The sequence below is a fragment of the Oryzias latipes genome, chromosome 3 (genome assembly GCF_053564925.1).
Source record: "Oryzias latipes strain Hd-rR chromosome 3, Olatipes_Hd-rR_3.1".
Taxonomy (NCBI): Eukaryota; Metazoa; Chordata; class Actinopteri; order Beloniformes; family Adrianichthyidae; genus Oryzias; species Oryzias latipes.
This window is the reverse complement of record NC_136239.1, coordinates 11,779,544-11,806,905: the sequence shown is the minus strand read 5'-3', so window position 1 is coordinate 11,806,905 and position 27,362 is coordinate 11,779,544. Positions and strand designations below refer to the sequence as shown.

General features: G+C 38.8%; 1 protein-coding gene across 4 annotated transcripts in view; it reads right to left on the bottom strand.

Moving 5' to 3' along the window:
* Positions 1-1,004: 1,004 nt before the first annotated feature.
* lrrc4cb (leucine rich repeat containing 4C, genome duplicate b) overlaps positions 1,005-27,362 on the bottom strand; it is an 82,169-nt gene continuing 55,811 nt past the window's right edge. For all 4 annotated transcript variants that reach the window (XM_078945016.1, XM_078945017.1, XM_004066847.5 and 1 more), the window contains one exon: positions 1,005-8,721. In XM_078945016.1, coding sequence (XP_078801142.1) covers positions 6,799-8,694 — 1,896 coding nt within the window. In that variant the 5' untranslated portion in view covers positions 8,695-8,721 and the 3' untranslated portion in view covers positions 1,005-6,798. The remainder of the gene's footprint in view (positions 8,722-27,362) is intronic.

Below are 27,362 nucleotides of genomic sequence, written 5' to 3'. Positions count from 1 at the left end.
AATGATGTCTAATACAAGAGACCTTCAGCTCTGATCAGTTTGCTCAGCTTTTGCACAGGATAAGTTAAAATAATAGTACTAATATTACTTTAAGTAATATTGTTAAAGCAACACACACACAATAACATGTGGGTGTTTGGAGGCCACAGTTTCAATTAGTCATCCATCCCTCTCATTTATACATTTCTTTTACTTAAGACTTACAGCGGACATTCCATCAAGGAAAGCTGGTGTCTCCTATCAACCTGTGCAAGACTTTGGTCTGTGGGAGGAAGCTGCAGTGCTAAGAAAAAAAAAAGCACCCAGGAACAGAAGATCCCACTCAAAAAGGCCTGATTTAGATGTTTTTTTGTTTTTTTTTGTTTAACCACCTTCAATACATCAAAGCCCGGTGGTTGTTGGTTCATAGAAAAATGGACCGGATAGGGTGGAGCTACTGTCCCCAAGAAAGTGACTGTATCCCTCTTCGCCGCCTGCAATCTTCTCACATACAACGTTAAATGCTTTGTATATACAAAGTACCAAAAGTCAAGCGGAAAACTGGATGACCTCCATTGATGTTATTAACTTCATCCTGCACGCGCCATGACAGTTCAACTTTGAGTAGAAAGGCTCACCTGATTTGCCTGGGCCGTTCTAAACTGGACCAGGCCGCGCAGTGGAAACAAGGCTAAAGAGACAGAAGGACCGCTGAAAGTGGCCTCCATTCAGACGCAGCTCCCTCAGCAGATGTTAAAGCTCACCATAATGGGAGAATCTCCGAAAGATCTCATGAACCCAGACACGGAGACTTGATTACCGATGCTTTTGCAGAGCTCTTTAAAAATAAACAAACCTGATCTCTCAAAGTCATTAGTGTCTTAACCCTTTAACTACCCCACCAAGAAAAAAGCTATCAAAAAATTATTTGTTTGCATTTCTTATTGCTTTAGGTAAGTAATGACCACAATCTGTTTAGTTTTTTTTAATTGACCTTTTAGTTTCTTAAATAATGACCTCTACCAAACGGTTGAGATGTCCTTTAATGGTAAAAGTGCAAAATTTCATACAGATACAACAAATATTTGAAAAAATCATGTAAACCAATTTATTTAGACATTATTAACACTCAATATTAAGGGCATTTGTGTCCATTCTTTTTATCATGCCTCAAACATTGAACTTTTTTAAAACAAAGCAAATTTTGACCTATATTTCCTAGAAGTTGTTTGACACTACAACGATTTTGGATATTGACTCACTTTTGATGGTATTTCATAAAAAGATTCTTGGTTTGGAATGAAACACAGAAAACGTATTTCTGACATCTTGACCTATTTGGGCCGTAGTTTCATCGTCCCAGCTTGTCAGAATGAAGAGGCGCTGCACCATGTTGTCGTAGTGCACACTGTTGTTTTGGTCGTGATGGTCTTCGTGTGTGGCCTTTCCACATCTGTGGCAGAGAGCTCAATGATGGTCAGCCAACTTTGATTGCTTGCTTGTTGATCTTATTTAAACTGTGTGCAACAGCCAGGCAGAACCTTTTGAGTAACACTGGTTTTTGCTTCAGTAGGTCCCTCTTGTAGACCAGCCATGAATAAGTGACACACAAATCGATGATGTATCCAAACAGGGGAGTGTACCGTCACCTAGATTTAATTGTACAGGTCTTGTACAGGTGCACCAGCATATCAAAGAGATCTCTTTAGCTTTGTAGATTTGTACTATAAGCAATATGCTCAATCATTTCATCAGTGAGAAGCATTTTGAAGTATTGGAAGGGTGTGTGTACATCCTCAGGAGGCTCAAATCTTGATTCTGGAACCTTGAATTCCTCAATGTCCTCATGCTTCCATATTCTTCTTATGGTTTTGCTTGGGTTAGAGGGGGATATTGAGTCAGGAGAATAGCCTGTCTCCTCCAACAAAATTGGAGGAGACAGGCTATTCTTGGTGGGGTAGAATGGCGTGTGTTGGCTTTTTCAGTTCTTCTTATGAGGTGGCAGTGTAGATGATCTGCTTGTTGAAAGAGATTCTTCTTCATCCATGGATTCAAAAGAACTGTCACCAATGCCCTTTGCATGAGTGGATTGATAATCAGGATCCTCCGTTGGGTCATCATCACTGTCATACAGATCTGCATCTGATTCATGTGGACTTTGTCATGGTCTTGCACTGTAGAATGTTTTACTGTCTACTAGTTGTAAAACAAAAGAAAATGATAAAAAACTTTTGTAAATGTTGTTAATATTATTATTGCAGCTTTTTTTGTTTAGTTTTAAATGAATTGGTTGTAGTAATCTTGATTTTTTATTTATTTACACACCAGCTGATATAAACTCATAAATAAACAAAACTATACAGTATTATGTATTTTAAATTATTATTTATGATGTGTTAATGAATATTTCTTTAGTAATGGATGATTTAGAAGGTTGTTTTAACTGATTTTATGACAAACAGTCCCTTTATTTAACATTGGCTTGATTTTGTTACTTATACCATAAAGTGACAAATCAACCGTTTGGTAGAGCATGTTTTAAAAAAATTATTACAAACAGAAATTTGTTTATTTTTGTTTATCTAAGAACATATTTCTGTTGATTAACGCCTTTACTAATAATTCCAAGTAAGAAAAATATTCCTACCTTTCAAATTTTCATAAAAAGGAAGAAAATGTGTATGATCATTTTCAAGTTGTGACTTGCTTGTCAGTCAAAGACGTTGGGCAAGCAACCACTGACTGACACAGTGCCATCTGTTGGTTTTCTTTAGCTTTGCATGCTTCTACCAATTGGTTGAGATGGCTAAATCAGTTTGAGTTAAGTTAGAAACTTCTCTAATAAAAATATGGTGACTCAAAGTTTGCTCAACCGTTTGGTTGAGCAGGCAGTTAAAGGGTTAATGTATACACCAGGAAATCAGACACTGCTTCCATGTAGTGACATGGCTGAAAACCTTAGGACAGTGGCTCCTCCCACACACGGTGGGAGCATCTAGTTTATGAACATATTTTTGGATAAGCATCCAGCAGCAAATTTGCCGCACAGATGGGGTTTGTCGTGAACACAGCACACATGGGTCAAACATGAAGTTTTTGCACTTAGAAGGAACATTTTTGATTTGCTCTGTAGATGTGGTGGAATTTGACAGTTGCAGCTAAATAATAATTTTAAATAAATGCAAAACAGACTCCTTGGTGAATACAGGGTGAATGACGCTTTGGTTCACATTGCTGGGGAACCCTTTCCAAGTACTTTGTGGCTGCAATGGAGGAGTTTGAAAGGCAGTTGTGATTTTGTGCCTTTTGCATGGTGGGGACGTCATTATGACGAACAAATTCACAATTCTCTTTCTGTCTTTCTTCTTTAGCATAGAATATTTCCTTCAGCAGATATTGAGACCAGTGGATTCAGAGAGAAAAAAATCTCAAAGTGTCAGAAAAAAAGCTGACATTTTTTGCGACCATAACTATGTTCTCCACACATTCTTTCAAGGACATATTGAGTTGGCAGTATGAATAAACTGATTCTGTCAAACAGATGGGGTAATTCATGTTAGATAAAAGAATGCAACTTTCTATGTGTAACACAGAGGGAGCACTTTCCTTTTCTCCTGAAAAGATCCAGTGCTCTGAGATCTGAAAATAATCCACAGCTTTGGTTTCAGCACTCTGATAGCTTCTTAGCCGTCTGTTTTTCCCCCCAAATCAATGTGCATCTCTTCATGTACAAATCAAACAAAGGTGACAAGAACATCTCCAGCAAATGATGCACTCCATGAAGTCTACTGAAAAAAAGAGAATTGCAATTTTATTTGTATTCATGTACAGTATGAACTACAATCTCATTTATCAATAATGAACATCATCCTCAGGAAAATTTGACTCCATACAAGCACAGTCTTTTTCTTTCTTCTTGTTTTTGGGTTTCTTTTTGTTTTTTTAACAATTGAAGCACATGTAAAATTATGATCTTTAAGTTCATTTTTTTTAATCATGTTTTTTTACTTTTTTGCTTGTTTTATAAAAATGTAATCATGTGATGATTATTCTCTCCAAAAAATGAGAGACTGTTCCCACAAACAGTAACCCTCCCCACAAATGGACAGTTGGCAGAAAATCACGAAAGAATTTGATCACCTTGGCTAAGGGGTTTGCACAAAAATCAAGCTCAGTCTGCTGGTATGTCAAGTCCAACATTCTGCACGTTAGTCGCCATTCGCTTTCATCCTTAGGCTCAAAAATCCGCCCCATGTAAACCAACCTGCTAAAGCACATACCAATGCACAATGACTCTATTCATTTTGAATAAATCACAACCCCCGAATGTCTATAAAAAAATCGGAATCTTTTTTTTTTTCCACTGTAGCCAGCATCAACATTGAATCATTAAGCCACCTAAAGCACCGAAAAGGAATTGAGCATTGAAAAACAAAATAGTGAAAAGGGAAAGAATGGTTTACTGAATAATTGAAGTATTGACATGCTTGTATTGTCATTGAGAATGTCTTTTTGCAGGGCTGGTGATAAGTACGTTTCTCTTTCAGCTGCTCCATTGCACACGGACCAACTCAAACAGGGGCGGAGCTACGAGTCAATATTAGTATAATTATTGACAAAATAAAGAAATCGTCAAAACAAACTTTTTTTAGTACTGCAAGAAATAAACATTTGTAATGGAATCTTGAGACCCTCAAAATATGTGCTTCAGCCCTGTATTGTGTTTGCTGGCCCATTTGGGCTGTTAGCACCCTGGCTCTAGCCAACCAAAATATATTTCATCAGAAGATGTTTGCTGTGGGACACATTTGGCCTCCCCATCTTTGCTCCCAGCTTCTTTTAGCAGAAAGATACACAGAAGGCTTTGAGTTGGTAGATGGGAGCCAGTGACGGCTGCCTGAACCGACTGTCGTGTTTTCCAGTTGTTCCTATCACGAGGAGATTCATGTTTAAACATTCAAACTCACTGTTGCCTGTCACCATGATGTCATGTGTGAGTCAAATCCCATCTGTAAAATCAGATTCCATTTTTTCCCCCTGATTATCAGGCCCATTTGTGAAATTACAAGTGGGAAATTAAAATATGCTTGTTGCACAGAGACCAAAGTGAATTGCTTGTCTACCTCTTTTTACTTTCTGCACAAGGTCACTGTTTCCATGGCGACTGCCTGATGGCTAGTTCTTCTCCTTAGTTCTTCTTATCTATTTTTCCACTTCTTTCTTCTTATATCTGTAATATCTCTGTTTGAGGAGCCCCCACCTGACTGTTTTAGGTTTGTCCCTCCATCCCAGCCAATTCAAACACCATTTAGCCTTATAATATATATATATATATATATATATATATATATATATATATATATATATATATATATATAAAATCATTATTTTCCACATGCCTAAGCCTTCCCCTCTGACAGACTAAAGGAGAAAAGCCGCTTGCAAACAGACTGCAGGACAAACAAGGTTTCTGTGGTTTATAAATGATGCAACATCAAAGAGTCTGTGTGTTTTTTTCCTCTGCCAAAAATTAGACTGAGCAGGGGTCTCTTCAATATCAAAGGCCTTTCCTCCTGTTACATATTAGGCACAACATCTCCTGCAGTTTTTTTCATCAGCTTGTTTCGACTGCTGATACAGATTAATCATCATCTTCTCTTATTTTGTCACATTTCTAGCTGCTTCGGTGACTGTGTTATCCCTGCCTGCATTTTTGTCTGACGGGGTCACAGTACATTACGAAGCAGCCTCATTTGCCTTTTTATCGGTACTAACAGATGGACTTTCAGCGCCTGAGCGCATGTGACCCCAGAGTGATAGCAACGTACTGTGACTCAGAGTTTATGTAAATCATTACCAGGTTAACGGGGGGTGGGGGGTGGGGGTGACAAACCAAAGCCTTATGCTACCCTTCATTTTCCTAAGCAATAGTTGAGGCTCCCGCTCGTGGATAAAGCTTGACAAATGAGATATGGTGAAGGGTGAGGACCACGCCTGTGCTCAATGACAGAGAGACAATCAAGGAAGCAAAAGAACAAGGAAGGAAAAAAAAAGAGAGAAGGAAGATCGAGCGTTGAATGGGAAAATGAAGAATTCTAAGATAAAGCAGGGCTCGAAGGAGAAAAGATTGAGAGTAAACAGTGCAGAGAAGTGTGTGGAGGGGAAGTGGGAGCAAGACCTTAATCTTAATTAAAGTGAAGGATGTATGGCGGATGTTTAGGAGCCACGGGGGAAATGCATATTTACTCATTTGGCAGCTTTGCTCTGCAGGCATGCTGGTTTCACTGTGATATCATCCAGAGCTCAGACATTAGAAGATCTAATCTCACGTTGACAGACAGCTTGAATATGGTGATGAAATAATCCCCCTTTTTGTTTGATGTCATGTAAATTTAACTCATATCGGATAAAAAAAAAAGACTTCAATGATGCATATTAATCAATGGAGAAAAATTAAACTCAAAAAGTAAACCGGTGGGCTCCAAAGCTGCATCACATGCCATTATTATCACCATTAGTAAACCATTCTTTCCCTTGTGCAGTTTTACACATATAGAGAAAAGAAATGAGCAGAAAAGCTATCACAAATAGTTTTTTTTTCATTTAGCAACTAGACATATCTTGAATAAATAATCTTTGTGTTGGTGAAAATACTTTTTCAAAGTATTATGTGTCATCCTTTTGTTAAATGCTGATTAAGTGCCGCTATTAACATAAAATGTTGAGTCAACAGCATTTAAATCTATTCATCCTCATTTTTTTGGTCCGTTTCATTCCATGTTATAAACTGGTGATACAGGATATGCAGTCAAGCTGAAATCAGATTTGGGTCTCTTGCACATTGTCTTTCGAGCAGGCTTGAATCAGTAACGGTTCCTGTGTGGCTGAGCTGTGTATGGTACTGAGCATAGGAGCGTGGTGATAAGTGCTCTTGTATGTATTGTAGTGGTTGTAGTGCTCCAAAGGGGGCAGCGATAGGTGTCTCTCCATTGCAGCAACACCTGCAAGCTCTTCTTCAACAGTAATGACCTCCATGGAGGAGGCGGGACCATCCGGGTCCTGCTGGTTATGCTGCTTCCTCATCTTGTAGAAAATAACCAGCAGAACTGCGGCCATCAGTGTGATGGCCACAAAACAGCCGATGATGATCTTGGTCGTTTTCATGACCTCATCCAGGCCGTTCAGGGCTCCCTCTCCGTCCGTAGAAGTAACCGGAATGATGTAAGTCCACTCTGTGGTCCTTGTTGAAACAGGAGGACCCTTTGTAGTGGAGGATGACACCCATCCAAATGGGGGAAGTGGTGTTTGGCTATCCTCCCCAGGAGTTTCAATGGTCTCCACGGTGACTGTGGTGAAATAGGTCACCCCGTTGTTTTCCACAGAAGTGACATTAAGCACAGCAGAAGCAGAAATGTTGCCCGCTGTGTTGCTAACCATGCAGGTGTAGGTCCCAGTGTCCTGCATTGTGACGCTGGTGAAGTTCAGCGTCCCATCATTGAGTACAGACAAACGTACTTTATAGGCTCCGTGTGTCACCATAGAGCCATTTGGTGTGAGCCAGCTGATGGAGGTCATGGAGTTTGTACGGCATTTTAGCTCGGCTCCCATGCCTTCTGTCACATTCAAGTCGCTGGGTGGCTCCACAATAACAGGAACATCACACTGAAAGTAGCTATGGTCCAGCTCCCCGATGTAGCGACCTTTAAAGACCGAAGGAGTGTGGCAGCGTGCACAGCAGCTGGTATTGGCAGGTACAGTTTCCTTGAGCCACCAGCTGAGCCACAGAATATCACAGTTGCAGTTCCAAGGGTTGTGATGGAGATGGACTCTCTCCAGGTGGTGCAATGGTGTGAAGAGGTCATGTGGTAGAAAGGTGAGGTTGTTGTGAGCCAGGTTGAGCTCCACCAGTGATTGAAGATCATCAAAGGAATTCCTCTCAATGGTTTGGACCTGGGAGTGCATCATCCACAGCTTCTGGAGATTGGCTAGCCCTGTGAACGAACTGGGCTTTATTACAGTGAGTTGGTTTCCGGACATTTCCAGCTCTTCCAGCTTAACTAAAGGTATGATGTTAGGTATTTCCTTAAGGTTGCACATTCCCAGGTTTAGGTAGCGCAGGTTGCTCAAGTCCTTAAAAGCCAACTCAGAAATGTAGGACAGACGTTTGAGCTCACCAAGATCTAACCTCCGAAGCGATGGAACTCGATTGAAGGCATAAGATGGTATACTTTCAATGGGGTTGTTTCGTAGCCACAATTCCTTCAGCTTAGACAAGTACTCAAATGCTCCATTAGGGATTGTCGTTAGCCGGTTGTCAAAAAGTTCCAAAGTGTTGAGACTGGCGAGGCCATTGAAGGCGCCAATTTCAATGCTGCGAATGTGATTCTTACTGAGCTGCAGAATTTCCAGATGACGTAGATGCTTGAAACTGTCTACCTTGATGACCTGAATGAGATTATCCTGAAGGTTCAGGTAGCGGGTGTTGGTAGAAATGCCATCTGGGACATCCCGTAGACTCCGGCGAGTACATATGACTTTACTAAATTGGTTGCTGCATGAACAGACTGAAGGGCAAGTCTGAGCGCGGACTAACCCAGCCACCACCAGGATGTGAAGGGCCAAAAGCAGCACGAAAAGGGGGTTCGACAATGCCCCCTTCAGTCTATGACCTCTCATTGTCTGATGCTGGAGGGAGGAAATCATTGTGTTCGGCATTCATAGTTCATCTGGTGTCTGTGTTCTCTGTAAAAAGAAAAAAAGAAGACAGAGAAACAATTATTGGTCACAATAAAGTCACATATAGAGCTGTTTAATAGAATTAAAGTCTTAAATCTGAATTTTTTACATGAAAGCTTCACTCCAATCATCTTCTGAGCTATTTCAAAATCTTCCCCAGGGGTCTTTTAATATGACATTTTTTGCCAAACACAGTGAAAAAAGGGTTTTTTGGACTTAGTTTGTGCAGAGTGACAGTACTTCATTAGAAATTCACTTATGAGTTGTGGGCGGGACTGTCGGGACAAAGATGTACATGGATCTTGATGTCGTCTAGATGCATCAGAATGGAGCGGAGCGGAGAGATTGTGGTCCGCCAATTCTAGCTTCAATGTCACACAGCATTTTTCTTTTGTCTGCTCCTGAATCCCAATGATTTGAATAAAGAAATATTCAGAAACACAATTTTAAGCACATTATAAATGTCCTCCATCACCAGAAAAGTGCCAGGAGGACATGATAAACACACCAAAAACACCAGTTTCATCGGAGTGGATCTTTTAAGAGTCTTGAGATTGAATAATTGGAACTTTGATGTGTTAAAATGGTACATGGTAAATACTTGTAGAACTCAAAGGCCCAAAGTGCTTTACAGTCACAGTTCCATTCAGCCATACACAGACAGACACATTAACAAACTGATGCCAGCTCCGCTGCCATCATCTTCCAATCAAAGGTCGACTGCCCTACCGCTGTTACAACCAAAACATAATTTAGTATAAAAAATATGAATTTTATAATGAAATGTTACATCTATGTAAAAAAAAAACTTTAAAAAGCAACAATTAAACACACTTCTGACAACACCTAAACTTTGCATTGCCATTTTCAAGTTCCATGAAAAACACAATTTCAACATTTTTGAGACAGAACCGTTGTGAATTTATCACTGGAAGACGGAATTTTGTCAAAGACATGACCCCGTTTGCAGTGTAGACATTATCAAAACATTCATTTTAAAAGCCAAAATGAAAAGCAACATGCTGCGTGTATACCACTGAAAATAATATCACTGTCACTGGTGTGGGTACATGTTTTGATTGTGTCTTCTGGCCCTACAATGTACCAATGACCTGTCCAAACGTTGATCCATCTCAATGACAGCTGCAACGTAGGCTCCCACCCTTCACCAACCCTAAAAAAGATGACAGACTGATGGATGAATGGACAGTATGGAGGAAAGCAAAGCTAAGTCTGAGCATTTTATTATTATTTTTAACCCCATGTCTGAGCGCCGAAGCACAAAGGTCCTGCCGGGATGACCCAGCCATCATCAATCTCAAGCATTCTCCTAAAGCAGAATGGATCAACACACAGAGAAAATGTTTGTCCAGAAAGTGACCATCTGCTTCTCTTTATAAAAACAAAAAAGAGAGTGTTTGGCATTCAGCCGGTGTAATCAAACATTTGAGAGTTGTTAAAATGTTAAATTACTACAGTTATACTGTTTTAGTTAATTGATTTCTGTTGTGAATCAATGTAACCATCTACCACTTCAGGTCATGACTTTTAACTGGTCCACTTTTAGAACTGGAGATTGTTATATCTTATATGGCAAATGCATTACAACAGTGCTGTTTTTCCAGTTTTTTTCCTTCTTTTGTTTGCTTTAATCAGATTACTGTATTTTCTACTCTATAAATTAAATCAGATTTTAAGGGACACCATCAATGAATGGTCTACTTTTGAAATTAAATCATATACAAGGTGCACCAAACTATAATGTGGATTAAGGAAAACAAAAGTAGGGTGTGACTGAATTCCTTTACTACTCACTGCATAGTTCACTACATAGTGTGTTCACCATTTTTAGAAAAGGAAAAAGAGGGTATGATGGCTGAATTTACAATTCCAAAATTGAGTGCCCTAGAAATGTCCTAGAAGTCTCTGCGAAAAACTAGTGCGCATTGATGCTCTTTGAATTGGTGAATATAGATCACAAGGATAATAATAATAGATTAGATTTATCTGCGCTTTTTCTTGGTGCTCAAAGTTTGAGATTATCCTCTTACAATTTGTCCGTTATTCATTCACTCCTCATTCATACTTGTTGTTGGTAACTACTAAGGTAGCTTCAGCTGCCCTGGAGCAGACTGACAGAGGTGTGGCTGCCGGTTTCAACATTCATACACATTCACACACCAGTGGAGCTGCACTGGAGACAGGGAGGGTGAAGTGTCTTGCCCAAGGACACACGTCAGTTGACTGGGGGGAGCGTGGATTGAGCCGCCGACCCTTCGGTCATTGGACAACCTGCTCTACCGCCTGACTCACTGCCGCCACGCATTGCGTTTTAACAGTTTTGGTGAAAAAAAGGATTTTAATTATGCTATCAAATTTTCAATAACACCTAACTGAACATTTTGACATAACACTGTATATAAGGCCCCGCCATTTTTGTACTACATTTGAACCTTACCGTAACGATAAACAACCAGTAAACTTGTCTGCTCTATGCTGCTTCATTGTCTTATCCCCCCTCCCCTCCTATCATCACCCTCCTACCCCCCCCAACCCCCCTCTAACATCCCTCTCTCTTCTTCCCATCTTTCCTTTTCCGTCCGGTCAAACACCAAAGATTTTCAAACATGGTTGAAATTGATAAAGTTTGGCCTCAATTACAAAAGGGGTTTATTCAGACATACCTTTGGTTTGTCTGAAGATTAATAACCCCTATTGTTAAAGCAAAATATGTCCAACACAAGAGGCCCTCAGTTCTCATCTGCCTGCCCACCTGTTGGACAGGACAAGTAAAAAAAATTTTTAAAAAATAACACTGTATACCTCTTCGACACCATTAAGCACATTCAGTATTAATCCATATATATATATAAGGCAACCTGGAAAAAGGTGCACTGTATAAAATCAAGGCTCATAATGCGGGAAATACAGTAGTCCATTTGGTTGTGGTTTGCTTCTCTGCAATCACGTGCTCTGAACAAAAGTAGGCAAAAAACTCCTCCTGTACAACCTGCACCTCCCACTTCGCAGCATTATGTTGCAATTGTCCCTCTATTTAAATTTTTTTCCGGTGACAACCTACAAATCAAATCAATATGTGCAGTTTTCTAAAATGTTGTGAAATCTGACAGCATTGTGTCAAGCTGTGCTGTTAAGTGATTCAAACGCCACTTCTCCGTGCAGCTAATGCCTTTGCCAAAAGCAATGCAGAATATCGCAGCGAAACACAAACCTAACCTTCTGGGCTTGAAGATTTAAACACTTCCCTTGTCTCTTTTTAGCTTTAACAGTTCACCTTAACTGTTAATCATCGCATTCTGTCAACCCTCAAGACGGCAGGAACAAGTTTATTATGACAGGTGTTTTCTGAACTGTAGAGTTTGTTAACTGATGTGGAAATGCTCTCTAGTGAGGATGAGAGGCTGACTTAATCAAAAGAAATGAGTGTACGAGGCTCCGGTTTGTAGCAGCAAGGCTGCCATGATAGCCATGATGGAGGGAGAGGCTGCCTCTGCACTGGAATCAGATCGAATGAGGCCTCCCACTGACTGGGGCTCATTTCTGCTGGCTGGCATTGCAGCAAACCTACAACAGCCATCTAAAAGGTGTCAGATACAGCAAAAACACTTAGGCATATTTATATCTCAGAAAGATGCTCGATCCTCTCAAATCTTTAAAGAGACTAGGATGTTGATTTATCAATTATTTAAACTTTGGTCACATGCCTCCTTCATAATGCATTTCGACTAAATGTACTTTTACGGTACCCCATTCCTTGTTTCACATAAGAACGGCATATATATTGCAGTATAAAAAAGGCATCCTTCTTTTGTTGGCACAACACAGCATGGATTAATGTCATCTTGCTAGGCTCAACATGTGTTCAGAGACACTAAAAGCAGTAGCTGCTTACATCTGAAATCCTGCCAGTAACATTAAATCATACCCTCCTTTGCTTTTCAGCTGCTGACAGCAGTGCGATCTGCTAAATTCTTTTGTTCGAATTAGTTTTGTGAGGACAGAATTGCACAAGAAGCTTATTTTTGATGACGTGTGAGTGAAATATCAGTCGTACAAAATTAGGGCATTTTAATCACAATGTTGTTGTGCATCACAAAATGTACCTTTTGACTATTTTCTGCACCATAAGGCGCACTTGAGACAAAAACAGTGTGCCTTATAATCTGTTGCTCCTTTTAAATGGATTGTTTTCTGGTTGTGTTTACTGAATTTGGTGACGTACAGTTTTATTGTGAATACGCTAACGCTGCTGTGTCACAATGTCAGACTTTTTTTTTTTACTTAATACTAACAAGGTTGGGAGTAAGGATAGGCACAGTAGCGTTTATTTTAGCGATATCAGTTTTTTGTTCGGCCTGTTGCAAGCAAAGTTGGATGTTATTGTGAGTATGCTAATGCAGCTAACATGTAGCGGTGTAGAAACGTTTTTTTTTTTACATGCTATAATCAAGGTGGGGAGTTAGTGTTGTCACAGTAATATTTTGTTTTAGTGGTATCAGCCTCCTTTTTTATGTGTTGGAAACAATCTTGGGAGTTTCAGGTATTGTAAATACGCTATTGTGGCTAACGTGTAGCGATGTTAAGCTATGGTTTGTATAGGTGTTAGTAACAAGGTTGGGAGCTAGGGTAGTCACAGAAACGTTGTTTTAGCTGCATCAATCTGCTTATTTACGTGTTGCAAAAACACTTGGGTGTTATTGTGAATATGCTTATGTGGCTAACATGTAGCGGTGTCAAACTGTGTTCTTTTACATGTTACAATCAAGATTGGGAGTTAGTGTTGTCACACAAGCGTTCGTTTAGAGTGTTCAGTCTGTGTTTTAACGTGTTGCCAACAAGATTGGTTGCTCTGGGTTTTGTAAACACGCTAACTGGGTTAATAGGTAGCGGTGTCAGACTGTTTTTTGTTTACGTGTTACAATCAAGGTTGGGAGTTGCAGGTTGCTGTGAATACACAGACGCGGCCAATGCTTCTAACATAGTTCACGTGTAGCGCAGGGGTTCTCAAACTGCCAATGGGGGCCCGCAGGAAAGTTTTTTGTGGCCCTCAATAAGAGAGCCAGAAAATGTCTTTGAGGAAAAATGTTGTGTTGGCGAGGAGAAAAGGCGCTTTCAAGCTAAGAAAAAATACTTACTTTGTCGTACCTCAAGGGCTGGCTAAAGTCATGTGCCTTATTTAAAAGCAGGTGAATGCAATTCTCAAAGAATTCAATAAAATTCGTCACTATGTTACAAATTACAAAAACGATGACAAATTTACCGCGAGGGGCGCAACAATAAGCTTTAACAACAATGACGAGGCTATGCTGCACAGCAGACAAAGTTTACAAAAATGGCTAAATCCAGTGAAGCTGTTACAGAAGCTAGCTACGTTGTGGCTTTGGAAATGGCCCGGCGTAGCAAGCCTTAAGTGACGGAGAATTTGTAAAAAAAAATGCATGAAGAAAGTAGCTGACATTGTTTGTCCAGAGCAAAAGAAAAAGTTTGAAGAAATAAGTCTGTCAAATGATACTGTAACGGCTGCTCTCTCACGTAAGTCATGGTGGAGCAGAACTCAGCTTTGCCAAGTAGTGAGGTGCTAATGCCTGTCGCCTAAACTGTTTTAGCAGGCTAAAAAGTGAGCTGACCCGTGCCCCATACACCGCACGACCCCAGGCAGCTGGTGTTTCAGGAGGCACAATAAAATGGCAGAGTCCAATGTCCTCAGATTTTTTTTAGGCGGTTTTAGAGCTGAATAGAACATACCAACATTGTAAATGTCTTTACTTGAGATACCTGTAATATTCCGACCACTAGGTGTCACTGTGATTAGCTAAGACAGGGTTCACCAACCTTTTTGAGACCGAGGGCTATTTCATGGGCACCAAGTGGTATGAAGGGCGCCACTAAAAACCTCCTACCCCCCCCCCCCCAAAAAAAAAAAAAAAAAAAAACAACACAATTTGAGGACTTCCTTTTGTGCCCTATTTTTATTTGCTCATTTTACACACAAAAACATGCATGAATTTTCTAGACTCGTATTACAGGGGGGGGGGGGTCAAACTCAGTTGCAGAGGGAGCCTAATTTCAAAACAGACTTTAGGTTGCAGCCGAACAAGATAAATATTTATTGAACACACTAAAGCTAAACTTTTAAACCTTTGTAACTTTAACTTAATTTTAACTTTTTAAACATAAATGTAAATAAAAACAGACAGGAATATTAATCCTCACATTAATGGATTACTCAACCACCTCAACCTATTCTCAAAATCTTTACATTACATGAATCATAAGAATGTCCAGAAATTGTGTAATTTATTTGATCTATTTAAACTTTTGTAATAGACCCTTACTTTTAGTGATTATTTTTTAAGTTATATTTGTTTAAATATTTGGGTTTTCTTTGTCTACCTTTATCTCAGAATTGATATTGTTGTCATTGACAGACATGCCGTGGTTGTTTGTTGAATATTTGCTTCAATAAAAAAAAAAAAAAAAGATTTTTTTTGGGTGCATTCCCTGCGGGCGCCACAAGGGGTGCTCGCGGGCGCACTGGCGCCCGCGGGCACAGGGTTGGTGACCCCTGAGCTAAGATACCTACCTGTTCTGCTGTGAAGTCTTGCGGGATTTGTGAAATAGGTGTGAGATTCAAGATGGTGGAAGTAAAACAGTGAATGAGACAGTTTCCCGGCCTGGTTTGTGATTCATTCAGTTTAAATCAAAGTTCTTTAAGAAAGAACATTACAATACCCAAATCACTCATGGTTTCAACAAAGCAAACAGAAAACCCCCCACAATGCACTGCTGCCATGGGTAGGATAGCCACACCGACAGGATCACTACAATACAATTACTAGACAAGTAAAAGATCTAGGCAGCAACCTCTGACCACAAATGGGAAAACATCTGGAGGGCCTGGTTAACTGTAAAAATAAAGTTATTAAAAACAACATTTTTTGTTTATCTGTTTTTTTTCCCACCAAAATTGGCCCCCAGTAATGTTGAGTTCTTAATTTTTCTCCACTACAAAAACCGGAGAACCCCTGGTGTAGCGTGTTACAAACAAGTTCTAGAGTAACTGTTAACACAGTTACTAAAGTCTGACTGACTTATCTCTGACTCTTTTGTCTACTTAAAGTGCCTTATATTTGGCATAATTATGAAAATATAACATTCTTTGATGGTGTGCCTTATAATCTGGTACGCCCTATAGTGCAGAGAATACAGAAGACTTTTTCATTTGGAGATTTTCTCGCATTCGTGAAAGGAGTTTTTCACTCCTTGAACTCTTTGAGGAAAGCTTACTGGCTTTGTTGTCTCATTGTATAAACATGAGAACAAATATCCTAAGATTGCAACACAAATCAAACTTGCAAAGATAATAAATCTTGTAGGATAAAACAATGAGCAGAAAGTGTTAAATTATGGAGTAACTTTCTCTGTAGTTGCATTTGAATTTGAGATGAGTGTGAGCTTGTTGGTATTTCCAGCATTTTTTCCCTTCAGGTTCCAATGGTGCATTTGGGGAATTTAGAGTCTTTCATACTCAAAAGGATTGTTCCAACCCAAAAATGAACCCCTAAATTACCATTTTCCCAATCTCACAAAAAATCCTCAAGGCCCCCTGATATTTTTCCACAAGATTTTTGCACAACCACACACATATTGATCAGTTACAAAAATAAAAGAAATAGCAAAAGTCCCTTTCAGCTCCATTTCTAAAAGTGAAAAGTGCCCAAATGTAAGCAAAGTAAATGAGCTCATGTTCTTAAATATAGTCACTGGTCATTTACAGTTAATTGTACATATTTGAAAATGATAGAGTGGCTGAAGTATGAAGGGATGTGAAGCTTGAGGGGTCTCTCATCCTGCTGCAGAGCTGGGCCTTTGGCCACAGAGAGGGGCTGTCTGATGAGCTGAATATCATCTTGCTCAGTTATTCAGCACATTACCGATTCATTAGATTTGAATACGATTGTTGCATGTCTTCTTTTGCGCTTCATTTGTGCTGATGTTGTAACCTCACTGGGATTTTTCAGTAACAGTGTTTTTTTATAATATAGTCATCCACAAAGATTAAAAGAATCCTTAAACACACTGGACAATCATTTGCCTGTTGAAGTCAATTTATTAAAATATGGCTTCTATAACATCATGATAAACATGCCTTGTGATATTTTTTAATAGTTCAGAATATAGAGATTTAATTGTTCTAGAATTCAAATATTTTAATCTGATAATAAGAATTCTTTCATTCTTATTTTGAATTATGAGGGTTTTTGTGTGTATGTTTTGTGTGTTAAAAATTGTAAGATAAGATATAAGGACAAATGTGAAAAATAGTAGTGACAGGCAGTAAAAAGACATTATTGTACACACAAATAGGTAAACAATATTATCATGCGTGTTAAAGTTAAATATATTGTATTTCCTAGACTGGGATATTTTTTAATAGTATGATATCTATGTGGTTCTAAAAAAACTTGTATTTAAGATTTTATTTATGTGACTTTTCATTCAACTCCAACCCTTACCTCAGTAAAGGAAAACATTTTTAACTTTTTTCAAAGTTTTTAAAGAACCACTCCAATGAAAATCATGTTCTTGGTGTTTTTTACGAGTTCTTGTAGCATTTTCTGATGATGGAGAACATTTTTAAAGAACCTTAAGATAAAAATTGCATTTCTGTTACGTTTTTTTCTTTTTCAAATCGTTATGAATCAGGAACAGATGAAAAAAACTTTGTTTGAAAAACAGCTTATTTTTAACGTAAAAAGTACACTTGGCAGGTGTCGCTCCCTGTCCCGCATTCACTTTCAGACAAATAGATCCATGTACGTCTTTGTTTTCCTCGTCTGAGCTGGAACCTGGATCAAACTGTAGGCCTTGATAGCTCCAATATTGCTCGCAGTTTTTGTTGCACCGGTAATTTTAGGTTGGGGGTGTGAGGGGCTGTAAGCTATAGCGTAAGGGCATGAAAACAACTCTGTTATGTGTGAAAGGAACAGGGGCGGGGTTGCTCCATACAACTGTCTAGCCCTCAACTCCGAGGCAACTCCACAGAAAGTGGGGGCAAATTTCTAATGAACTACTGCAGCTCTACAAAAACGATATCCTTAAAAACGACACGTGTTGTTGGGATTACACAGCAGGACGCGTGGCGTGCCTCTCTGCGAATACAACTATCTTCAAATTACTTAAAAGGTCCCCAAAAAAGAGAGCTGACCATGCCCTCGAAGAAACCCCAGGAATACGAAGACCTCAAAAAGACTCTTGACATTATTCAAGAAACGCTGAAAAGTTTTCTGGAACAAGTGTCGGCTAAGCTAACGCCACTTTGGGAAATGATGGAAGAGTTCCGAAGATTTCGGGCTCAAAACGAGCAGCGAGAAAACCGGGTCGGGATTCTGGAGAAAAGACTGGACGATGTGGATCAGCAAGTAAGGATGAATAATGTCATTCTCACTGGATTACCGATCAAGCCTCAAGCGAAGCTGAATGCAGCAGGAGCAAGCACTGCTAATGCTAGCGCTAGCGTAGCTGGCAGCTGGCAGCTAATACGGAGATCGTTACAGTGTCTTTGGAGCAGCAAATACATTCATTTCTCACATCTAAAGGGATTTCCCTGGATCTCAATACCATCGAGACCTGCCACCTGCTCCCCAGGAGAAAAGAGACGGATAAACCAGCGATCCTCATCAGGTTTGTTAATCACAAACACAAGCTAGCTTTGATGACCCAAAGGAAACAACTGAAAGGTTCGGCTGCTTATCTGAACGACCATCTGACCAGAAGGAATGCTGAAATCTCAAAACATGCACGGCTTCTCAGGAAGCGTAAGCTGATTGAGAACACTTGGGTTAAAGGCTGCAGGATTTACGTCAAACCGCTCGGTCCACCGGACCGGTCCAAGGTTCTGGTTATGAACACCATGAAAGACTTTGAAAAGTGTTTAATATCGGTCGTCTGAAACAACATGGAGTAATAAACCAAAGAGCCAAATAATTTCAAGAAATATGACGCCTGGATTCCTCACTTTCTCTGTATGTCTGACGTAACCTGAATAACAGCAGAGTTCTGACCTGCAGACAACTTGACCTCAACTTTCACCGTCGCTGTTATCAGCTGAAGAAGGATATGGACCTGAATCTAATGTCTGCAGACATAACATCGAAGAGAACTATTAACTGTTTTGAACCCAGAAGAACGGCTGTTATCAGTAAAAGAAGAAATACCAACCTTGGACAATCGACAGTTATGGACCCTTTTTTACTTTTCCCCTACAGCATTACTTTATTATAAAAAAAAAAAAAAAAAAAAAAAAAATTAAAAAAAGTAAAACAAATGATTAATCACTTATTAAAAATTGTTAATTTGATTGACTTTTAATGATATAACTTCACTTTCTCCAAAAATTGATAAATTGATTCAAAAATTTTTCCTAATGTAGCATAATTTTGCACATGTTTTTATCTTTTGATACTTGATGAAATTTTGCTATGAAAATTCCTGAAACAGTGTTGTGTCTACTTTACTGATATAGTATTATGTTTTATTCATATGAATGGCTTTTATAAGTAACATAATCTGCATATATTTCAGATGACTGATCTGCATTTGCCATGTTGATTTCTAAAATAGTTATTTTTGACGTAATACTTAAGTAATTCATCTTTGTCATGCGCTTTATCGATATCTTATGATTTTTAATTCTGTCTGATAAAAACCGGGAACCGGATATTGATAAATCATGTAATAAAATGGTTATAGTATAATGGGGTGGGATTATATAAGTTCGCTTCCTTCCAAGCAATATTTATTAATGTCTAATTATCCTAAGTATGATTAGTTACTATATGAATGTATAACTGATGTTTATATTGCTGTTGTGTATTATTTCTACTTAATTGCTTGAAATAAACCATTTCAAATCAAATCATTTCAAATCAAATCAAAAATTTGGGTTAAAATGAGCATTATCCTAATTAAAAGACAACTCGGAAGGCTTTTACAATAGATCAAAAGATGATCAGTCTTTAGTTCTGATTCTGATTCTTCTGATTCTGTTCTGTAGTAAACTGAAAAATAAACTTGTTTCAGCATCTGTATATTTTTCTCTATTAAAAATAATTGAGAGGATTATCAACTGATTAAATTAGTAACTAGAATTAGAAAACAGGGGCAGCGTGGTGATGCAGTAATTAGAATTGTTGCCTCAAAGCAGGAAGATCCTGGTTGGACTCCCGTCTGGGTCTTTTCTGTGTGGACTTTATTCTCCATGAGCGTGTCTGGGCTTTCTCCGGGCATTCTAGCTACCTCTTTTTGTCCAAAAACATATATCATAGGTTAATTGGTGACTCTAATTTGCCCCTCAGGAGTGAGTGTGAGGCCGTCTGTCTGTGGTCCTGTAATGGACCCGTCCAGGGTGGACCCTGCCATCATCAAAGACAGCAGTGACTGGCTCAAGCCACCGGGATCCCGGTCAGATGGTTGACAAAATTACAATTAAGTAATGTAAAAATTAAAATTTTTGTTTTAAAATCAACAGCAGCCTAAAATGTAGAAGGGGCTTTAGTAGGAGTGGGAATCTTAAGGCACCTCGTGATTCTATTCGATTATGATTCAGGAAACTACTATCAATGCGTCCTGAATCTCTTCACCACAAGACCAATATTACTTTTAATATCCTTTTCAGAATCATATGCATGTTCTATTCAAAAACTGCCAGTTTTGAGGGACAGAAGAGTTACCCTATAGGTCATGGAGCAGAGTATGAAGATTATAGAATGCATATTTGCAAGTCTGCTGGTTTAAAATGATGCATTGATGATAATGATAACCTGGAGAATGGAAATGTTTCATTTCTCTCCTGAAAAACAAGCTCATTTCTCCTCTCTATCTTAGTCTCCGTACTGTGACTGCTGCAAATATAAATCTGTTGTATGAGACTGCTGGATGCTGCTGACTTATCAGCAATACTCTCTTAACAGGAGTGTAAATTATGACCACTCTGTCAGAAAGGATATGGACGGTATGTTGTGTGTGTTTTCTCTGGTTTGAGATGTTGACTGTTTTTTTTTTTCACTACAATGATCTTTTCATGCTCCAGATGTGTTTAAGACCTAAAACCAGGGTAAAGTAAAGCTGAGCTGAATGTTCAGCTATGATTGAAGTATTAGCACACCTTTTGTATTTTTATCTCCTGCTGAGTAAACCTCTTTCAGGATTTATGTTTAGTACAGCATGTGCCTTCGCTGAATAAGCATATTTGAAAAAAAAACAAAACCAAACAGAAATTCTTGAAATGAGAAGATCAATATTGACTGAACTTCACAAAAACATCATGTCCATGTCCTATGAATTCCGATTTCTCTCTCTGCTGCATGATGATGAACAGATCCTGCCTCCCAGATAACACAACCCAACTCTTTGAGGGTTTTGTCCTTGTGTCGGCTTGATTACTGAAAAGCACTTCTAACAAGGACACCAGCCTGCAAAATCAGACTTCCACAGATGATCCAAATGGCTGCTTCCCCTCTCATTTTCAATCAGTAACAAAGGACACAGTGATGTTCAGATCTCTACACTGGCTCCCTGTGGCTGCCTGCATCCGCCTTTATGCTTGGCTACAAGGTGATCAACTCAACAGCACTTTCCTAGCCCTTGTGCTATCTTGTGGGGTCCAGTTGATCCCACCCTCACGTGTTATTCCTCCCATGACAAAGGTGGACAGGATTTCATGTCTGCCATGGACGGCAGTAAAAATCATAAATAATTGGGGGAAAAAAGTTAAGTTTGCTGTTCCAGATGACTCCACTCCAAATGTTAACATCCCTCAGATAACACAATGGCTAACTGAACTTCCTTCTGTATTTATGTGTGGCGCATTAACTGTATATGAGAACTGGACTGAGTAATTCAAATTTTATTGTTCTACTGTTTACTGGCGCACTTCTGCCATCTACAGTTGAAAAAAAGGCTAAAAATGAAATGTCAAAGCGGTGCAACTCTTGCAAATCTTGTTTCAGGATTTTCCTTCACTGCTCTGTTCCGATGGGTGTCATAGAATTCTTTCCAGCCACAAACCGCAATTATTAATGTTCTTCTCCATGATCATATGTCAAGTAGTTGGCACTTCTGTGAATGAAAAGGAACAGCGTTCACACATCACTACTGATACGATATGAAGATAAGGGGAGTTAAGGATCAACAGGTGTTTGAATAATTCCAAATACACGTGTGAACTTGATTGTGGTGAAATAATCAAAGCTCTTTTAATTACAGCCAATGTGTACAACATTGTGTAATGTGCAATAATGTTTACTGAAATGTTTTTAATTACAATCAATAAACCATTGATTTTCTTTACTTGATCTGCAATGTGTAGCAATAATTACTGGTTTAATGCAATAATGTGTTCTAATAATAATAATCAATGATTATTTCATATTGGTTACCGTTGCTGTTTAATGACATCATGAATGAATATTTTCTGCAGATAATCAATTATTAATATGCACTTGATTTTGTAACTTGAATTCTTTATTGCTTTGATTACAATGCTTAAAATCACTCACTCACTCACTCACTCACTCACTCACTCACTCACTCACTCACTCACTCACTCACTCACTCACTCACTCACTCACTCACTCACTCACTCACTCACTCACTCACTCACTCACTCACTCACTCACTCACTCACTCACTCACTCACTCACTCACTCACTCAAAACTACCAAAGCCAAGTCCCTGATTGGTCAAAGTTTGCCCTGGTTTAACTCTCATTGTGCACCCAATGGTCACGTGTTCTCTACGTAGAGTCCAAAAACAATCATAGAAACTTGCGTAGCTCTCCATGATGACGAGACCTTTGAACACAGAAGCCTGAAATGCTCATATATGTGCATGTACATAGATCTTTCATTGTAAATGGCTGCATGTCGCCAAGGGCGGTGTGTATGTAGCCTCATTTCTGGCTTTGACAAAATGGAGTCAATTCAGTCGCCATTTTTTTCACGATATGGATGTCGCCATGCTGGAACCAGAAATTGTCAGTAAGCAGTGATTGGTTCGGTCGGTCTGAGTGAACATTTCTATGGCAACCCCTCCGACCAATCAGAAGTGAGCCTGTTGGAAGGCCACACCCCTACCACTTTAAAGTGGGACCAGGAGACTCACATGAATAACCTGCACTGCAGAAAGAATATTGTTAAAAAAATTAGGAATAGCAAGAAGATGTTAAAAACGCGAGGAGGGGGAGGGGTCAGCCCAGTTTTTTTTTACACAGTCAAGGGTTCAGACAACAAACAGCCACTGGCATATATCTGCACCACAAAGCAAAAACCCACTGGCCCTTCAGCTCTGTGATGCACAAACATGGAATGACCTTTCCAAATCTACATGCAAAGTTACCTCGTTCACAATATTTAAACCATTCCAAAACTGGCCACTTCTGTAGCGTCCTTTGAACTTAATAAAAAAAGGATAAAAAATGTATTGACATTTCAGTGTTTTCATCAGTGGAGACGTCTTTTATGCAGCATCTAACTGAAAATGTGTTGGCTGTGAGTCAGGTTTGTTTGTTGTGTACCTCATTTGTTAGTCGCTTCGGATAAGGACATATTCTAAATGACTGAATGTAAATGGAAGGCAGATAAGCATCCGAACAAAACTGCAGGTTCTAACTGTTAGGAACAAAATAATTGAATTTGTAGCAGATAAAAGGTTAATCATCCTGATTGCACTGAGATACAATCTATGACACCTCTTTAAATGTTTGCTCTGTTACGTGCTGCAGCTTTGAAAATGAAAAAAAAAAAGGTTAATTAAGTAGGTTTACACACTGCGTTTTGTCTAATCCTTTTGCTAAGAAGTGTGAAGGCGTTGAATCAACTTATGTTATAGGATCTACTGACAACTAAGGGAAAATTTGGACCTATTGAGGCAGAACAGTTTCAAATAAGACCGATTGATCTATTTTTATCTTTAGGCTTTTTTGATTTGTTTTGGCTTTTAAAGGTCAGACAAAGTATACAATGCTAGTCCTGTTTGGAATATGCAGGCCACAAAAATAAGAGTGGACCATAAGAGGCAGTACTTTAATCAAATACAATAATCACTTTACTAAATCTACAATGACTTGCTAATTATGTACAATGGTTTAAGGTTTAGATTACATTTTTTTTACTTTTATTATTGATTTTTGAAATTCTTGGTTTTCAAAAATGAAAAATGCATTCATTCTGAAAAGTACTCTCTCTTATCTGTGAAATATTCCTTAGCATAACCGGCAAGGAGGACGACGAGACAGTTTTTGTGATGAACCGGAGGAGTCATGTGACTGAAACAAAATCGTGTGAAACGTGTATGATAATATATAACCTATGGTACACAAGCGAAACAAAATAAATCCGAGTTATTTTCCTGAGTTCCTTTCCAACCCGAGCCATCGCTCCATGTGGGTGCCGCCCATTTCACAACGTCAACCTAGAGTTGACCTTGGCAGCGTGTCTGAGTTTCACCCACAAAAACAAACAACATCCAGACTTTTGCAAAGATGGAAGTGTATTCTGTGCATTTAAAAATAAAAGCGTTTAGCTATTCACTGCTAATTCCATGGAGAAAGTGGGCGTGTGTGTTAACTTGGGGGCGGTGCTGGCAGCACAGACTCTTCCTGGAAGGGGCTGATCCCACTTTATGATGTCACAATGTGAGGATTGGGAAGGGCTGGTGCTCAGAAAGCAGATTCTTTGGAGGACTACTCAGAAATGCGTGAATGGATAAAAAAAACGCTTTGGGGATGTTTTTCTTGAGGAATTAACAGGATCATACACTTAAAAGTTCAAAAAAATCATTTTGCATGATAAAGGCCATATAAACTATTTTGATTCACAAAAACAGCTGCATTTGCTTTTAACCAAAGAGGAGGTTTGTTGTTTTAGTGAAGGACGACATGAAGTCGGTTGGTGTGGATGAGGAGAAGACAGAAGATAGAGTCTGATGGAGGTGAATGATTTCATGTGGTTCTCCTTAAATACCTACTCCAATAAAAGTCAAGTTTTTGGTGTTTTTTTTACATGCTTTTCTGCCATTTTTCTGATGATGGAGGACATGTATTAAAAAAATTAAATGTGAAAATTCCCCTTTGTGGTTTTGTCTTTCTTTAAATTGTCGTGAATACAGTGGGTAGGGCAAGCTAGGTAGGGGGGTGGGGTTCAACTCTGTGGGTGAATTTCTGCTGCTCTGCAGAAACAATGTTCCAGAAAACGACAAAGGGTTTTTGATTTTGTCTAAAAACACCATAATCATTATTACAAAAGACGATGCCTCTCGTCCATCGAATGCTAATTTTAGAGAAAGGTTGAGTTGACCGTAGGAGAAGCCAAACAGCAACAGCTTCATCGCAAAGGAGACGAACTGGCAACAATAATAAAAATGAACGAAAAACGAGGGGAGCGTAGGAACAAACTAAACATTCTTACTAATTGAATATGACTGCACCTCGCCTTTGTGTGCTCACTTTGATTTGAGCTTTTCAATAACAAAGCAAACCCAATAGAAATGCACTCAGATTTTTGGTCTAATGTAGAAATATTACTTTGAAGTGGCAGCAACGCAGTCAGACACTGAAGGGGCTTTGAAAAAGCTCAAAAGCACAGCAGTGGTACAATTATGTGAAAATCATGACATGGTCAGTTTTGGCTCCTGGCTGTTCTCTTAATACTCAGGTGATCCAATGATAGCATGGTTAGATTAACACAATGTTTTTTTTTTGTTTTATATAAAAAAAGTGTTTTTAATTGCAGTTAGATGGACGTCCTGTGTTGCAATCTTCCTCCTCTGCCTGTTGTGTCAGCAGCAGTCTGTATTCAAGTTCCAAACCAATTAGGCACAATTGTGCTCAATTTTAGCAAATGTTGCCCACTTTTTGGACTTTTAACATATTAAATAGTTGTTCGGCAACAAAAGATTTCATAATTTTGAAATAGCACACCAGTAAAAAGTTTTTTCTTTGACTCTCTGTACATAAAGTTGGTTGAAGTAAATTAATAGGTAATATAAAGGCAAAAAGAACTGTAATACATACTTAACGTGGACAGCATTTGCTATTTTTTGTTTGTTTTGTTGATCATGTTACTCTTAAATTTGACTGAACGGAAAAGTCCAACGTTGCGTTGAATCCAGCGGTAAGTTTTTCTCCAAACTAACTGAACCTGAACACACTTGATATAAGTTTCTTAACACAGTAGGATTTTTTTCATTTTGGATCTTAAGCCCTGGTCCCAATAAAACACCATCCACGCTTACGTGCCAAGTAAAAGCTTAGCAAGCCTGTGTTTAGCGCCGTTTGACCTATTTTTTTTTTTTAAATCCCATAATAAACCCCAATTTACAAAACAATTTGCCTCTAAAACATTTCATCAAACACTCAGAAAGTGTGTGATTTTTGTCCAGGATAACCAACGCACAAGACACCATCTGCTTCCTCTGAAAACCACTGCAACAATTAAAGGCAACTATTCAGATGACAAGCAATTCATTTATACCACAAAATCACTTAAATTTTGTCACTAAACAAGCTTTAATATATCATACAATCGCTTCTTTTTTAGAAAATCGTATAATATTTGGATCAACTGAGACAAAAACAGGTTCTGCCTGTCTGTGCTTGTGGTTGTAATCATTGGTAAACTGACTCCTATGGGCTAAGTTTCACAGATAAAAAAAAGGACCAAAATGTGTGCCGGCTGATTCTGGACTGCACTGCAGAGTGCTCGGTGGGACAGCTCTGACTGATTATAATGGTAAAGGCAGTGGTGCATCAGTTTCCACTGATGAACCATCGCTTTTATCACTCTGTGTGACTGGAATCCCAACATGTCAGACCAGACTGAGACTGTTTCAAACACCAATTCACTTTGGTGTGTGTTCAATGTAAGCTGACATTTTCCTTGCTTTGGCTACTTTTACTAACTCTTCAGAAGAGGAAACAAAGGAGTAGGGCTGGGATATCGCCAATAATTTCCAGAATCGATTTAATTCGATTCACTATACTTTTGATTCATTCAATTCAATTGGATTATGATTCTACTTAGAATTTAAACGGTTTACACATTTAGTTGTATTTGTATAGAAATACATTAATAATCTATGTATGTTTTGAAGATATTCATATTAATTTAATGCTGTTCACATACTGTAAAAGTTATTAGTAAAATAAGAAACCAATGAGATTGTTAAAACAATACAATACTACATGATTTGTCAACAGAGAAGCTTCAACAAAAAATATGCTGATTATTAACATTCTAAAAGCTCTAAACTAGCTCACATTACAAAGTAAATGTTCTGCCTCTCCTGGAGGTCGTTTCAGTTTGGCCACTAGGCAGAGCTTGCCTTATAGATTTACCCTTTATGCCAGACAACATTAGTAAAAAATGGCACTTTAGACCACAAATGTTTCCTTTAAAGAGTTTGGAAAATTCATGCCTGTGACTATATAAAGCTGTTCATTTGGTCAGCAATATGTGTTAAGGTCGACTGAGCGTTAGCATTAGCTGTCCAATGGGAAATTATATTATACGTTAGCATCGGGCTAACAGACTATGGCCTTTGCTGCTGTTATGCGTTAGGTCACCGGA